The sequence below is a fragment of the Thalassophryne amazonica genome, chromosome 12, assembly GCF_902500255.1.
Source record: "Thalassophryne amazonica chromosome 12, fThaAma1.1, whole genome shotgun sequence".
Classification (NCBI taxonomy): Eukaryota; Metazoa; Chordata; class Actinopteri; order Batrachoidiformes; family Batrachoididae; genus Thalassophryne; species Thalassophryne amazonica.
The window spans coordinates 10493864-10511981 of record NC_047114.1 but is presented as its reverse complement, the minus strand read 5'-3'; the positions used below and the strand labels follow the sequence as shown (position 1 = coordinate 10511981).

At 43.9% G+C, this 18118-nt stretch overlaps 1 protein-coding gene across 1 annotated transcript in view; it reads right to left on the bottom strand.

The window, feature by feature from the left end:
• lrrc6 (leucine rich repeat containing 6) overlaps window positions 1–18118 on the bottom strand; it is a 78228-nt gene that overhangs the window by 23762 nt on the left and 36348 nt on the right. The window contains 1 exon segment of the mRNA XM_034183769.1: window positions 8380–8457. Coding sequence (XP_034039660.1) covers window positions 8380–8457 — 78 coding nt within the window.

The following is an 18118-nucleotide window of genomic DNA, read 5'->3' as shown; positions in this document are numbered from 1 at the left end:
AAAGCACTTCATTCACGTGTGATCACACCTGATCGATCAGGTCGTCTGATAATCACACCGACAGCGACGGCGCTTTACAAGTCTAAATCATCACAGCGCTTCTATGTGATCAGAGCGCGACACCAGCATCCTCTGAGAAACGTACCTACAGCAGGGACTTGCTTTAAAATGCTATGTTTCCAGCTACAACAAGGAATTAAAGTATTTTCAGACGTCATTTTTGAAAATCAGGAGCTTTATGTGGATACGTGTGCGGCAGTCTGTGATGGTGAATTGGACTGAAATGAACAGGTTTTCCGTGTGAATGAAAACAGTCTGTTTGCATGAGGACTGCAGGTTTCAGCCAATCAATGGTCAGCATTAATGGACATATTTAGACTTATGAAGAAACGTGTGTCAACAATCGCATAAATTACCTACAACTTATGTCCCGCATGTGTATGAGTCATACGCTGGCATGTTGAAAATTTTCAACATGCCTAAAATTTTTTCACGGAGCTCAGCGTATTTGGATGTATATCAGCGAGCTTCAACGTGCTCTTAACTTTTCAAAAACTTTCCCTTAACTTATTAGACTTATGCCAGCGTTTTTAATGTGGTTGGCATATGCTGGCTAAATCGTCATGGTGTGACAGGACCTTAACATGGGGTCATGCTTTACTAATTGGTGACTACAGAATGATAACTTGTGGCCACGTATTACTAATATGTGGCCGCAAAATACCTGTTTGCTGACAATACTGGATGAGCTCTCTAATGAGGAAACTGTGATGTTGCATATATACGAAACATATATATATATATATTAATAATATATACGAGTATATATATATATATATATATATATATATACTCGTATATATTAATATATATATATATATATATATATATATATTAATAATATATACGAGTATATATATATATATATATATATATATATATATATATATATATATATATATATATATATATACACGTCTATTATAAAAGAAACCGACCTTTTTATTTTTTCAAAAACTATATGGATTTGAATCACGTGTGATTGCGTCAGACAAGCTTGAACCCTCGTGCGCATGCGTGAGTTTTTCCACGCCTGTCGGTTGCGTCATTCGCCTGTGAGCAGGCTTTGAGTGAGGAGTGGTCCACCCCTTCGGCGGATTTTCATTGTCAGGAAATGGCGGAATGATTTGGGCTTTTTTTCCATCAGAATCTTTTCAGAAACTGTTAGAGACTGGCAGCTGGAAACCATTAGAAAAATTTATCTGGCTTTCGGTGAAAATTTTACGGGCTTCACAGAGAATAAGGACTGTTACTGTCGCTTTAAGGACGGCTTTAAGGACGGCTTTAAGGATGCTCGGCGCGCCGCGCTCCGTGCCGCCATCGAGAGCCACAAACCACCTGATCATTTCTAAACGGATGGCTCTGTGGATCCGAGACCGTTGTGTACATTTTCTCTGGTTATCACAAGAGCTGGACATCAACCATTTTCCGGCAGATTTCACTTTTAACAAGAGATTTTGTCATGGAAAGCTGAGCAGAGGCTTCGCGCGTCACGACCGATTTGAGCTATCAGTGGTTTTTCAATCGAGTGATTATCCGAGAAATTGTGGATGTGCCTGGACATGCCAGAACATGTCCCGTGAGGCTTCATCACGGTGCTGCTGTGCGCCATGCGGCACCGCCGCGACGCGCGAAGCCTCCGCTCCTCTTTCCATGACAAAAACTCCTGTAACAGTGGAATGTGCCGTTCATTTCCAAACTGGACGCTGTGTTTTATCCGGGACGCCGTCTGACTAGCACAGGAATTGTGAAAAGACGTGGACATCAGCACTTTTTCGGCACATTGAGACAGACGTGCGGAGGAATTCCGCCTGTCGCGGCGGTGCCGCATGGAGCAAAGCAACGCACTGATGAAGTCTCACGGGATGTCCAGGCACATCCACAATTTCTTGGATAATCACTCGATGGAAAAACCACAGATAGCTGTCTGAACGCCATCTCAAAGCCGTCCTGTGAGACCAAAATGGAGGTGTTCCTTTGTCTCGCTCCATCAGCAAATCGGTCGTGACGCGCGAAGCCTCCGCTCGGCTTTCCATGACAAAATCTCTTGTTAAAAGTGAAATCTGCCGGAAAATGGTTGATGTCCAGCTCTTGTGATAACCAGAAAAAGTGCACACGACGGTCTCGGATCGACAGAGCCATCCGTTTACAAATGATCCGGTGGTTTGTGGCTCTCGATGGCAGCACGGAGTGCGGCGCGCTGAGCGTCCTTAAAGCCGTCCTTAAAGCTGTAGTAACACTCCTTATTCTCTGTGAAGCCCGTAAAATTTTCACCGAAAGCCAGATAAATTTTTCTATCACACGTGATTCAAATCCATATGGTTTTTGAAAAAAATAATAAGGTCGGACACTTTTTTAATAGACCTCTTGCTTGCCTCTGCTGGTGGTTGGCTCTCACTGCGGTATTGTATCACTTCCTGTTCCAGAGCACAGCGGTGTTTTGCTGTATCTGTTAGCTGTTTAATCTGCACAGTTAGATTGATCTAGTTACCTAGATAACGATTTGTTTCACAGTGTAATCTTCACGTGCCTTAACTAAAGCACTCCCTCTGCTGAATCACCTCTAAATTATTTACACATTATTCACTTTGTGTGTTTTTAGGAATCCGCTAGCTTAGCGCAGCTACTAGCTCTTAGCCGGTTTAGCATGGTGGCTTCTCCTGTCTCTCCCGCACTTTTCTGCTCTGGGTGTGAAATGTTTAGTTATTCCTCGGCCTCCTTTAGCAGTAATGGTACTTGTAATAAGTGTAGCTTATTCGTAGCTTTGGAGGCCAGGCTGGGCGAACTGGAGACTCGGCTCCGCACCGTGGAAAATTCTACAGCTAGCCAGGCCCCTGTAGTCGGTGCGGACCAACGTAGCTTAGCCGCCGTTAGTTCCCTTCCAGCAGATCCCGAGCAGCCGGGAAAGCAGGCCGACTGGGTGACAGTGAGGAGGAAGCGTAGCCCTAAACAGAAGCCCCGTGTACACCGCCAACCCGTTCACATTTCTAACCGTTTTTTCCCCACTCGGCGACACACCCGCCGAGGATCAAACTCTGGTTATTGGCGACTCTGTTTTGAGAAATGTGAAGTTAGCGACACCAGCAACCATAGTCAATTGTCTTCCGGGGGCCAGAGCAGGCGACATTGAAGGAAATTTGAATCTGCTGGCTAAGGCTAAGCGTAAATTTGGTAAGATTGTAATTCACGTCGGCAGTAATGACACCCGGTTACGCCAATCGGAGGTCACTAAAATTAACATTGAATCGGTGTGTAACTTTGCAAAAACAATGTCGGACTCTGTAGTTTTCTCTGGGCCCCTCCCCAATCGGACTGGAAGTGACATGTTTAGCCGCATGTTCTCCTTGAATTGCTGGCTGTCTGAGTGGTGTCCAAAAAATGAGGTGGGCTTCATAGATAATTGGCAAAGCTTCTGGGGAAAACCTGGTCTTGTTACGAGAGACGGCATCCATCCCACTTTGGACGGAGCAGCTCTCATTTCTAGAAATCTGGCCAATTTTCTTAAATCCTCCAAACCGTGACTATCCAGGGTTGGGACCAGGAAGCAGAGTTGTAGTCTTACACACCTCTCTGCAGCTTCTCTCCCCCTGCCATCCCCTCATTACCCCATCCCCATAGAGACGGTGCCTGCTCCCAGACCACCAATAACCAGCAAAAATCTATTTAAGCATAAAAATTCAAAAAGAAAAAATAATATAGCACCTTCAACTGCACCACAGACTAAAACAGTTAAATGTGGTCTATTAAACATTAGGTCTCTCTCTTCTAAGTCCCTGTTAGTAAATGATATAATAATTGATCAACATATTGATTTATTCTGCCTTACAGAAACCTGGTTACAGCAGGATGAATATGTTAGTTTAAATGAGCCAACACCCCCGAGTCACACTAACTGCCAGAACACTCGTAGCATGGGCCGAGGTGGAGGATTAGCAGCAATCTTCCATTCCAGCTTATTAATTAATCAAAAACCCAGACAGAGCTTTAATTCATTTGAAAGCTTTACTCTTAGTCTTGTCCATCCAAATTGGAAGTCCCAAAAACCAGTTTATTTGTTATTATCTATCGTCCACCTGGTCATTACTGTGAGTTTCTCTGTGAATTTTCAGAACTTTTGTCTGACTTAGTGCTTAGCTCGGATAAGATAATTATAGTGGGCGATTTTAACATCCACACAGATGCTGAGAATGACAGCCTCAACACTGCATTTAATCTATTATTAGACTCAACTGGCTTTGCTCAAAATGTAAATGAGTCCACCCACCACTTTAATCATATCTTAGATCTTGTTCTGACTTATGGTATGGAAATTGAAGACTTAACAGTATTCCCTGAAAACTCCCTTCTGTCTGATCATTTCTTAATAACATTTACATTTACTCTGATGGACTACCCAGCAGTGGGGAATAAGTTTCATTACACTAGAAGTCTTTCAGAAAGCGCTGTAACTAGGTTTAAGGATATGATTACTTCTTTATGTTCTCTAATGCCATATACCAACACAGTGCAGAGTAGCTACCTAAACTCTGTAAGTGAGATAGAGTATCTCGTCAATAGTTTTACATCCTCATTGAAGACAACTTTGGATGCTGTAGCTCCTTTGAAAAAGAGAGCTTTACATCAGAAGTGCCTGACTCCGTGGTATAACTCACAAACTCGCAGCTTAAAGCAGATAACCCGTAAGTTGGAGAGGAAATGGCGTCTCACTAATTTAGAAGATCTTCACTTAGCCTGGAAAAAGAGTCTGTTGCTCTATAAAAAAAAGCCCTCCGTAAAGCTAGGACATCTTACTACTCATCACTAATTGAAGAAAATAAGAACAACCCCAGGTTTCTTTTCAGCACTGTAGCCAGGCTGACAAAGAGTCAGAGCTCTATTGAGCCGAGTATTCCTTTAACTTTAACTAGTAATGACTTCATGACTTTCTTTGCTAATAAAATTTTAACTATTAGAGAAAAAAATACTCATAACCATCCCAAAGACATATAGTTATCTTTGGCTGCTTTCAGTGATGCCGGTATTTGGTTAGACTCTTTCTCTCAGATTGTTCTGTCTGAGTTATTTTCATTAGTTACTTCATCCAAACCATCAACATGTCTATTAGACCCCATTCCGGAATGGAATGGTCTATTTGAAGAGTTTCAGTCAGGTTTTAGAATTCATCATAGTACAGAAACAGCATTAGTCAAGGTTACAAATGATCTTCTTATGGCCTCAGACAGTGGACTCATCTCTGTGCTTGTTCTGTTAGACCTCAGTGCTGCTTTTGATACTGTTGACCCTAAAATTTTATTACCGAGATTAGAGCATGCCATAGGTATTAAAAGCAGTGCGCTGCGGTGGTTTGAATCATATTTATCTAATAGATTACAATTTGTTCATGTAAATGGGGAATCTTCTTCACAGACTAAGGTTAATTATGGAGTTCCACAAGGTTCTGTGCTAGGACCAATTTTATTCACTTTATACATGCTTCCCTTAGGCAGTATTATTAGACGGCATTGCTTAAATTTTCATTGTTACGCAGATGATACCCAGCTTTATCTATCCATGAAGCCAGAGGACACACACCAATTAGCTAAACTGCAGGATTGTCTTACAGACATAAAGACATGGATGACCTCTAATTTCCTGCTTTTAAACTCAGATAAAACTGAAGTTATTGTACTTGGCCCCACAAATCTTAGAAACATGGTGTCTAACCAGATCCTTACTCTGGATGGCATTACCCTGACCTCTAGTAATACTGTGAGAAATCTTGGAGTCATTTGTGATCAGGATATGTCATTCAAAGCGCATATTAAACAAATATGTAGGACTGCTTTTTTGCATTTACGCAATATCTCTAAAATTAGAAAGGTCTTGTCTCAGAGTGATGCTGAAAAACTAACTCATGCATTTATTTCCTCTAGGCTGGACTATTGTAATTCATTATTATCAGGTTGTCCTAAAAGTTCCCTGAATGGGGACTAGAAGGAGAGAGCATATCTCACCCATATTGGCCTCTCTTCATTGGCTTCCTGTTAATTCTAGAATAGAATTTAAAATTCTTCTTCTTACTTATAAGGTTTTGAATAATCAGGTCCCATCTTATCTTAGGGACCTCATAGTACCATATCACCCCAATAGAGCGCTTCGCTCTCAGATAGCAGGCTTACTTGTAGTTCCTAGGGTTTGTAAGAGTAGAATGGGAGGCAGAGCCTTCAGCTTTCAGGCTCCTCTCCTGTGGAACCAGCTCCCAATTCGGATCAGGGAGACAGACACCCTCTCTACTTTTAAGATTAGGCTTAAAACTTTCCTTTTTGCTAAAGCTTATAGTTAGGGCTGGATCAGGTGACCCTGAACCATCCCTTAGTTATGCTGCTATAGACTTAGACTGCTGGGGGGTTCCCATGATGCACTGAGTGTTTCTTTCTCTTTTTGCTCTGTATGCACCACTCTGCATTTAATCATTAGTGATTGATCTTTGCTCCCCTCCACAGCATGTCTTTTTCCTGGTTCTCTCCCTCAGCCCCAACCAGTCCCAGCAGAAGACTGCCCCTCCCTGAGCCTGGTTCTGCTGGAGGTCTCTTCCTGTTAAAAGGGAGTTTTTCCTTCCCACTGTCGCCAAGTGCTTGCTCACAGGGGGTCGTTTTGGCCATTGGGGTTTTTACGTAATTATTGTATGGCCTTGCCTTACAATATAAAGTGCCTTGGGGCAACTGTTTGTTGTGATTTGGCGCTATATAAATAAAATTGATTGATTGAATTGATTAATAGACCTTGTATAGTAATAATACAGACTCCAGATCAGCACTAAAATTTGGGCAGTTCTTCCACTTTATAACCTTGATTGTGTCAGGAATAGAGGATGCGTGGCACAGAAAGTGGGTGGACACAACATGCAGACTATCAGACCAGGCATTGGAGTAAAAGAAGACGCACTCTTTAATTGGGGCCAAAGCACGGTACACTGGTAAGCAGTCAGCGGAGCAGCGATAACAGGCGGGGCTAGGCAAAGACGTAGTCAAAGACAAGCAGGGTCCAAAGGCATGAGCAAACAATGTAATCAGGGCTGAGGCAAAAGGCGTGGTCAAAAACAAAGAACAGGATCAAAAACATGGCTAGACAAATCAGGAGTGAGACAAGAGCTGGTGAGTGAACAAAGTCAACAAACTGGCAAGGGAGTAGTGACTGGAAACAGCTTAAGTAGAGAAGGTGGTGATTAGGTAACAAGAAACACGTGCTGGAGAACATTCTGGAAAGGGAGCGTGGCAGGAGGACGAAGATGAGCAAAGAGCAGGTGCAAGAGGGCGAAGAAAGGAAAACACTATACATACAGAATCAAAGTGAGAGACAAAGACACAAGAGCAGGTGCACGAGTGTGAAGTGACAAAACCAAATGGGACGAAGGAAAATGAGAACAAAGATAAATCAAAATTGGAAGACAGAATAAAATACTAATATAAAAAGAATCACACTAAGCATAAATGTAAGAAGTGAAAAGTGAACCATCAGAAAATAAATACTAAGACAAAACTAGGATGGAACTGACAATGGCTAAAGTATACAACTAAAGATAACAAAGTGGCAAAACAAACAATGAGCAACAGAGACTAAATGATTAGCAGAAAACAAAACCTGAGATGGCAGAACACAAAATAAAAGATAAACAGAGAATACCACCAAAGACTAAGAAACATACCCAGATTACAAAGGGAGAAAACGAACCAAACTAAAATGAGACTCAATAAATGACAAAAATAAAACGATTACTAATCCAAGATGGGAGCAGGTAGTGGGCAAAGGAAAGGGTAAAAATTATGCCGTGAACCTGACCAGAGCTGAAACCTGACAGATCATTCCATTAAGTTCTGATGATGATATCGGTGTAAATCTTACAGAGTTAACTGGCTAACAGTGATCACATGACCTTTGGTTTCCACCAACTAGAGCAGCACTCAGAGCACATCAATGATCCAGTCAACTGTGTGACTGAGCACCTGAGTTCTAACAAGAAATTATCCAACCAATAATCAGTCTTATTTAACACAGTGAACAGTGAACCTATCTCGTAGAGTTAGTAGATTGTCTCTTGGGGAATCAATACTTAAGGAGTTCCTCTCCTGATTATTAAAAAACAGCAACATCTATTTCAACCAATTTTACAGTAAGTGTTTACGTAGTCGTAAGAGGCCAAACAGATGATCAGTGGACTGTGATTGGCTGATTTACTGTAAGTGGTGAGCATACTGAATGTCGATCTTTAAATATTAGGATGCCACCAGTGACTGTCAGGTCATGTGAAGCTCATAGTGTGTGTTTTGATTAGTTTTTTACTTGGGCTCGTTTACGTTCAAAACTCGTCCATCGGGGGTGATGAGTGTCCTCGAGGCCCTCGGCTGCTTCTTCGCCTCCCTGCAGGGACACAGGAAAGCATAGATCTGGGGTCAGATGAGTGAATGGGGGAACCACGGGATCATGTAGAAAGAGAAAGGGTAACAGATACGCACACTGTGCTCTAAGGTGGTGTTCACCTCAGACTGTAAACACACAGGTTTTCCTTTACACAACCTCTTTACAGTCTTGTTCAAAATTACTGCCACCCCTTATATTTCATGTGTACAGGCTAACAAACATATCGAGGAACTTCTTGGGGATCTCAGGAATTCTCAAGATATCTGAGACAGCAGACCAATTAACGTCTTCCTGCTGCTCCCACTAGGAGGTGCCACAGCTAATCATTTATCCCCATCTCACCCTGTCCTCTGTATCTTCCTCTGTCTCACCAGCCTGCATGTCCTCCCTCAACACATCCATAAACCTCCTCTTTGGCCTCCCTCTTCTCCTCCTGCCTGGTTGCTCCATCCTCAGCATCCTTTTCCTTATATACCCTGGGTCCCTCCTCTGCACTTGTCCAAAGCATCTCAGTCTGACCTCTCTGGCTTTGTCTCCAAACCGTCCAACCTGTGCTGTCCCTCTGATCTGTTCATCCATCTTGTCCATCCTCGTCACTCCCAAAGAAAACTGCAACATCTTCAGTCTTTTTGTTAATGCCACCATCGCTGTACAACATAGCTGGTCACATTATTGTCTGTAAACATTCCCCTTCACTCTTGCAGATATCTTTCTCCACCCTGTCTGCACTCTCTTCTTCACCGCTCTATCCTAATCTCTGTTACTTTGGATAGTTGACCCCAAGTATATAAACCCATCTATCTTCACCACCTCTACTCCTTGTAACCTCACTATTTCACTAGGCTCCCTCTCATTCACACACATGTACTCAGTCTTGCTCCTACTGACATTCATTCCCCTTCTTTCCAGATGTGTATCTCCATGTCTCCAGGCTAGTCTCAACCTACTCACCACTCTCACTACAAATCACAATGTCATCATCAAACATCATAGTTCATAGAGAGCACTGTCTGATCTCATCCATCAATGTGTCCATCACCATTGCAAAGGACTCAGAGCCGATCCTTGGTGTAATCCCACCTCCACTGTGAATGAATCTGTTATTCCTACTGCGCATCTCACTGCTGTCACACTGTCATTGTACATATCCTGTACTATCCTGTATCCTGTACCCTCACATACTTCTCTGCCACTCCAGCCTTCCTCATACAAAACCACAACTCTTCTCTTGGCACCCTGTCATGAGCTTCCTTTAACAGTGCATCCAGAAAGTATTCGCAGCACTTCACTTTTTAGATAAGACTTCATTGATCTCAGAAATTTACATTAGTAATAATACTTGTAACAATACAATAAAATAAGAAAATGAGGTTGGGAAAAAAAAATGATATATATATATATATATATATATATATATATATATATATATATATATATATATATATATATATATATATATATATGCATATATAAACATGATTGGAATTAAAAAATTGGAGCATCTTATTTACAATATGTGAAGTGGAGTTTAGATGTGATAAGGTGACACTAGTGCTGGAATTTTTAAAACAAGTTGTTTTTGCACATGATTTGTGGACATATTATTGCATGTGGTTATTTCACAGTGTTATTGTACAGTCTGACAGCAGCAGGGATGAACGACCTGCGGTATCATTCCTGCACTGACGGTGCCTCAGTTTGTCACTGAAGGAGCTACTCAGCTCCACTACAGTCCGGTGCAGAGGGTGAGAGGAGTTGTCCATGATGGATTTGAACTTGGCTAACACCCTCCTCTCAGCCACCTCCTCCAAAGAGTCCAGAGGGCAGCCCAGGACAGAGCTGGACTTCCTGACCAGCTTGTTCAGTCTCTTTCTCTCCCGCTCTGTGCTGCCCGGGGCCCAACAGACGACAGCATAGAGGAGAGCAGAGGCTACAACAGAGTCATAGAAAGTCTTAAGCAGAGGCCTGTTCACTCCAAAGGATCTCAGTCTCCTCAGGAGGTGGAGGCGACTCTGGCCTTTCTTGTACAAGGCGTCAGTGTTGTGAGTCCAGTTTGTTGTTGAGGAAAACACCCAGGTATTTGAAACTGTCCACAGTCTCTATGTCCTCCCCCTGGATACTCAAAGGTGGGTGAGGTGGTGGTTTCCTCCTAAAGTCGATCAACATCTCCTTCGTCTTACTGGTGTTGAGACACAAGTGGTTGCGCTCATACCAGTCCACAAAGTCTGTGATGACCGACCAGTACTCCAGCTCGTTCCCCTCAGACACATGACCCACAATGGCGGAGTCATCACAGAACTTGTGGAGATGGCAGCTGTCTGTGTTGTAGATGAAGTCCGAGGTGTAAAGGGTGAAGAGGAAATGCGAGAGGACGGTGCCCTGGGGGGCCCCGGTGCTGTACCTTACCACCTCAGACTGACAGCTGCGCAGCCGCACGTACTGCGGGCGGTCAGTGAGGTAGTCGATGGTCCAGGTGGCGAAATGTTCATCCACACCTGCATCCTCCAGCTTCCCCCGCAGCAGCGCCTTTCTGATGGTGACTTTGCAAAAACAATGTCAGACTCTGTAGTTTTCTCTGGGCCCCTCCCCAATCGGACCGGGAGTGACATGTTTAGCCGCATGTTCTCCCTGAATTGCTGGCTGTCTGAGTGGTGTCCAAAAAATGAGGTGGGCTTCATAGATAATTGGCAAAGCTTCTGGGGAAAACCTGGTCTTGTTAGGAAAGATGGCATCCATCCCACTTTGGATGGAGCAGCTCTCATTTCTCATTGCCAATATTCTTAAATCCTCCAAACCATGACTATCCAGGGTTGGGACCAGGAAGCAGTGTTGTAGTCTTACACACCTCTCTGCAGCTTCTCTCCCCCTGCCATCCCCTCATTACCCCATCCCCGTAGAGACGGTGCCTGCTCCCAGACCACCAATAAACAGCAAAAATCTATTTAAGCATAAAAATTCAAAAAGAAAAAATATTATAGCACCTTCAACTGCACCACAGATTAAAACAGTTAAATGTGGTCTATTAAACATTAGGTCTCTCTCTTCTAAGTCCCTGTTAGTAAATGATATAATAATTGATCAACATATTGATTTATTCTGCCTTACAGAAAACCTGGTTACAGCAGGATGAATATGTTTAGTTTAAATGAGTCAACACCCCCGAGTCACACTAACTGCCAGAACACTCGTAGCACAGGCCGAGGTGGAGGATTAGCAGCAATCTTCCATTCCAGCTTATTAATTAATCCAAAACCCAGACAGAGCTTTAATTCATTTGAAAGCTTGACTCTTAGTCTTGTCCATCCAAATTGGAAGTCCCAAAAAACAGTTTTATTTGTTATTATCTATCGTCCACCTGGTCATTACTGTGAGTTTCTCTGTGAATTTTCAGAACTTTGTCTGACTTAGTGCTTAGCTCAGATAGATATTATAGTGGGCGATTTTAACATCCACACAGATGCTGAGAATGACAGCCTCAACACTGCATTTAATCTATTATTAGACTCAAATGGCTTTGCTCAAAATGTAAATGAGTCCACCCACCACTTTAATCATATCTTAGATCTTGTTCTGACTTATGGTATGGAAATTGAAGACTTAACAGTATTCCCTGAAAACTCCCTTCTGTCTGATCATTTAACATTTACATTTACTCTGATGGACTACCCAGCAGTGGGGAATAAGTTTCATTACACTAGAAGTCTTTCAGAAAGCGCTGTAACTAGGTTTAAGGATATGATTCCTTCTTTATGTTTTCTAATGCCATATACCAACACAGTGCAGAGTAGCTACCTAAACTCTGTAAGTGAGATAGAGTATCTCGTCAATAGTTTTACATCCTCATTGAAGACAACTTTGGATGCTGTAGCTCCTCTGAAAAAGAGAGCTTTAAATCAGAAGTGTCTGACTCCATGGTATAACTCACAAACTCGCAGCTTAAAGCAGATAACCCATAAGTTGGAGAGGAAATGGCGTCTCACTAATTTAGAAGGTCTTCACTTAGCCTGGAAAAAGAGTCTGTTGCTCTATAAAAAAGCCCTCCATAAAGCTAGGACATCTTACTACTCATCACTAATTGAAGAAAATAAGAACAACCCCAGGTCTTTTCAGCACTGTAGCCAGGCTGACAAAGAGTCAGAGCTCTATTGAGCCGAGTATTCCTTTAACTAGTAATGACTTCATGACTTTCTTTGCTAATAAAATTCTAACTATTAGAGAAAAATTACTCATAACCATCCCAAAGACATATCGTTATCTTTGGCTGCTTTCAGTGATGCCGGTATTTGGTTAGACTCTTTCTCTCCGATTGTTCTGTCTGAGTTATTTTCATTAGTTACTTCCTCCAAACCATCAACATGTCTATTAGACCCTATTCCTACCAGGCTGCTCAAGGAAGCCCTACCATTAATTAATGCTTCGATCTTAAATATGATCAATCTATCTTTATTAGTTGGCTATGTACCACAGGCTTTTAAGGTGGCAGTAATTAAACCATTACTTAAAAAGCCATCACTTGACCCAGCTATCTTAGCTAATTATAGGCCAATCTCTAACCTTCCTTTTCTCTCAAAAATTCTTGAAAGGGTAGTTGTAAAACAGCTAACTGATCATCTGCAGAGGAATGGTCTATTTGAAGAGTTTCAGTCAGGTTTTAGAATCCATCATAGTACAGAAACAGCATTAGTGAAGGTTACAAATGATCTTCTTATGGCCTCAGACAGTGGACTCATCTCTGTGCTTGTTCTGTTAGACCTCAGTGCTGCTTTTGATACTGTGACCATAAAATTTTATTACAGAGATTAGAGCATGCCATAGGTATTAAAGGCACTGCGCTGCAGTGGTTTGAATCATATTTATCTAATAGATTACAATTTGTTCATGTAAATGGGGAATCTTCTTCACAGACTAAGGTTAATTATGGAGTTCCACAAGGTTCTGTGCTAGGACCAATTTTATTCACTTTATACATGTTTCCCTAGGCAGTATTATTAGACAGCATTGCTTAAATTTTCACTGTTACGCAGATGATGCCCAGCTTTATCTATCCATAAAGCCAGAGGACACACACCAATTAGCTAAACTGCAGGATTGTCTTACAGACATAAGACATGGATGACCTCTAATTTCCTGCTTTAAACTCGATAAAACTGAAGTTATTGTACTTGGCCCCACAAATCTTAGAAACATGGTGTCTAACCAGATCCTTACTCTGGATGGCATTACCCTGACCTCTAGTAATACTGTGAGAAATCTTGGAGTCATTTTTGATCAGGATATGTCATTCAAAGCGCATATTAAACAAATATGTAGGACTGCTTTTTTGTATTTACGCAATATCTCTAAAATCAGAAAGGTCTTGTCTCAGAGTGATGCTGAAAAACTAATTCATGCATTTATTTCCTCTAGGCTGGACTACTGTAATTCATTATTATCAGGTTGTCCTAAAAGTTCCCTGAAAAGCCTTCAGTTAATTCAAAATGCTGCAGCTAGGAGTACTGACAGGGACTAGAAGGAGAGAGCATATCTCACCCATATTGGCCTCTCTTCATTGGCTTCCTGTTAATTCTAGAATAGAATTTAAAATTCTTCTTCTTACTTATAAGGTTTTGAATAATCAGGTCCCATCTTATCTTAGGGACCTCATAGTACCATATCACCCCAACAGAGCGCTTCGCTCTCAGACTGCAGGCTTACTTGTAGTTCCTAGGGTTTGTAAGAGTAGAATGGGAGGCAGAGCCTTCAGCTTTCAGGCTCCTCTCCTCTGGAACCAGCTCCAATTCAGATCAGGGAGACAGACACCCTCTCTACTTTTAAGATTAGGCTTAAAACTTTCCTTTTTGCTAAAGCTTATAGTTAGGCTGGATCAGGTGACCCTGAACCATCCCTTAGTTATGCTGCTATAGACTTAGACTGCTGGGGGGTTCCCATGATGCACTGAGTGTTTCTTTCTCTTTTTGCTCTGTATGCACCACTCTGCATTTAATCATTAGTGATTGATCTCCTGCTCTCTTCCACAGCATGTCCTTTTTCCTGGTTCTCCTCTCCCTCAGCCCCAACCAGTCCCAGCAGAAGACTGCCCCTCCCTGAGCCTGGTTCTGCTGGAGGTTTCTTCCTGTTAAAAGGAGTTTTTCCTTCCCACTGTCGCCAAGGCTTGCTCACAGGGGGTCCGTTTTGACCGTTGGGGTTTTTACGTATTATTGTATGGCTTGCCTTACAATATAAAGCGCCTTGGGGCAGCTGTTGGTTGTGATTTGGCGCTATATAAATAAAATTGATTGATTGATTGATGGTTGTTGAAAGCGCTGGAGAAATCAAAGAACATGACTCTCAAGGGTCTCCAGGTGGTGTAGCGCCAGCTGATGTTGAGCTTGTAGGCGACTGCAGCGGGTCCAGGATGTCACTCACCACGTGCGGAGGGAGACAGCCTCAGCAGCCTAGGGGAGATCCCATCAGGTCCTGCTGCTTTCCTCTGCTTCAGCCGCAGGAGCTGGCCTCTCACCTCAGTCAGAGTCACAGTGAGGAGGGACAAAAGGGGAAGCTGAGGTGTGAGCTGAGGTGGGCTGGTGCTGAATACAGTCCAGGGAGAGGAGGGACAAAGTCCGGGGTGCAGTGGAGGTGGCCAGGGGGAAGAAGGTGGGGGTCAGAGGGACTGGAGGGCTGGCTGCTGTAGACATGTGGAGAGCCAGGAGCAGGCAGGGGGCAGGTGTGGAGGAGCCAAAACAGTTAAAGTAACTGTTTAGCTCCTCTGCAAACCAAGAATCTCCATCTGCAGTCCTGCTGGCACCCTGCCCAAATCCGGAGGCGGTCTTGAGGCTTCTCCAAACGTCCCTGACGTTGTTCTGGGCCAGCTACTCCTCATCTTCCTTCCATACTCCTTCTTGGCTGCCTGGATCCTCCACTGGAGTTCCTGTTGGACTCTACGCTGTTCCTCTCTGTCTCCCAAGTTGAAAGCCCTCTTCTTCTGGTTCATCAGGACCTTCAGCTCCGGGGTCACCCAGGGGTGGCTGTTGGGAAAGCATCGTACCCTCCAGGTAGGCACAGTGCTCTCCACACAGAAGTTCACGTAGTCAGTGACATACTGGGTCAGGCCTTTGATGTCTTCTCCGTGAGAGTTTTGAAACATGCTTCAGTCTGTGGTTCTGAAACAGTCTCTCAGCCTCTCAGTGGCCTCTTCAGTCCAGAGTTTCACCGACCTTTTCTGCACTGGCTTTCTTCTCACCCTGGGTGTGTATTGGGGGAGCAGGTAGACGAGGTTGTGATCCGAGCGTCCGAGTGGGGGGAGGGGGCAGAGGTGTTAGCATCCTCCACATTAGCATAAAAAAGGTCCAGTATTCTAATGTCCCTGGCTTTACACGTGACATACTGGGTGAACGTAGGGAGGGTGGCGGAGAAGGAAGTGTGGTTAAAGTCCCCGGTGATGAGGAAGAGCACGCGGGGGTGTTGTGTCTGCAGCCGTGTCACTGTACTGTGAATCCGCTCACAGGCAGCGGTGGCATCTGCAGAGGGAGGAATATACGCGCAGAGCAGAATCACACTCCCAAACTCCCGTGGGAGATAGTACGGCCTCATGCTCACCACGAGTAGCTCCACATCCGAGGAACAGATCTGATCCTTCATGTGAACATGAGCTGTGTTGCACCATCTCTCACTCACATAAACAGCGAGCCCCCCTCCTCTTTTCTTCCCGCTCTCCGCCAACATCTTGTCCGCGTGGATAAGTTTGAAGCCGTCCATGTTAATAACAGAGTCTGGTACATGTTCATCCAACCACGTCTCCATGAAGCACATGAGACTGCAGCTCTTATACAGCCTCTGGAAATGGGTTAGTACTGCTAGCTCCTCGGTCTTGTTGCGGAGAGACCTTACATTTCCCCATGACCACAGACGGAATAAAAGTCCTTCTCCGCTTCATCCAGCCACCCCTACAGCCTCTCCGTCTCCTTAGTATGTCTGCAGGTATGTCCAGGTGCTCTGCATAGTGGGGTCCCAGCCCACTGTACATAGAGTCTCTTAGTCCAAGCAGCTGATCCCGGGTGTAAACAATGGGGCGTCCGGAGCCGGAGACAAAGGGATTTCCCCGCGCTGCCTCAAAAAGTGCTGAAAGAAGCAGAAAGCTAAGAAAACACTAAGAAATCATCTGTATATAAGTATTCACAGCCATTGCCATGAGGCTCAAAATTGAGCTCATGTACAGACCCAATTGTCTCGTGGAACAAAGCTGGGGAAGACTACAGAAACATTTCTGCTGCTTCGAAGGTCCCAACGACCACAATGGCCTCTATCATCTGTAAATGCAACAAGTTTGGATCCACTAGGACTCTTCCTAGAGCTGGTCACCCGTCTAAACTGAGTGATCGGGGCAGAAGGGCCTTAGTCAGGGAGGTGACCAAGAACCTGATGGTCAATTCTGTCAGAGCTCCAGCATTCCTCTGTGGAGAGAGAAGAACCTTCCAGAAGGTCAACCATCTCTGCAGCAATCCACAATCAGGCCTGTATGGTAGAGTGGCCAGACGGAAGCCACTCCTTAGTAAAAAGCACATGGCAAGCCCACCTGGAGTTTAAGAAAAACACACCTGATGGACCCTCAGACCATGAAAAAGTAAAATTCTCTGCTTTGATAAGACAAAGATTGAGCTCTTTGGTGTGAATGCCAGGCGTCGTGTTTGTTGGAAACCAGGCACCCATCCCTACAGTGAAGCATGATGGTGGCAGCATCATGCTGTGGGGATGTTTTTCAGCAGCGGGAACTAGGAGACTAGTCAGGATTGAGGGAAAGATGAATGCAGCAATGTACAGAGACATCTTGGATGAAAATCTGCACCTGCTCATGACCTCAGACTGGGGTGACGTTCATCTTTCAGCAGGACAATGACCCTAAGCACACAGCCAAGATATCAAAGGAGTGGCTTCAGGACAACCCTGTGAATGTCCTTGAGTAGCCCAGCCAGAACCCAGACCTGAATCTGACTGAACATTTCTGGAGAGATCTGAAAATGGCTGTGCATTGACGCTCCCCATCCAACCTGATGGAGCTTGAGAGGTGCTGCAAAAACAAATGGGCAAAACTGCCCAAAGATAGGTGCACCAACCTTGTGGTATCATACTCACTCCTCACCCCATCCTCAACAACACTGTGTCTACTGTGGACACTTTCCGGTTCCTGTGATCCACCATTACCCAAGATCTAAAGTGGACCTCCCACATAGACTCCATCAGAAAAAGGGCACAACAGAGGATGTACTTCCTCAGACAGCTCAGAGAGTTCAACCTGCCCCAGGAACTCCTCATCATCTTCTACACATCCATCATCCAGTCTGTCCTGTGCATCTCCATCTGTTTCCCTCTGCCTCCAAACATGACAGGCACAGACTTCAACGAACTGTGTGCCGAAAAAAATAATTGGAGCCAGCCTGTCCTCCATCCAGGACTTATACTGGTCTAGGACCAGGAAGCGAGCTGGTAACATCTCTGCAGACCCCTCACACCCTGGACACACACTGTTTAAACTCCTCCCCTCTGGTCAACGTTACAGAGCTCTGTCCGTCAAAACAAAAACAGTTTCTTCCCACAGGCCATCACACTGATGAACAATTTAACCTGTCAAAAAACTCCCTAATTCATCTACCTCATATACAGTTTAATTTCAATCTGTTGTCTGTCT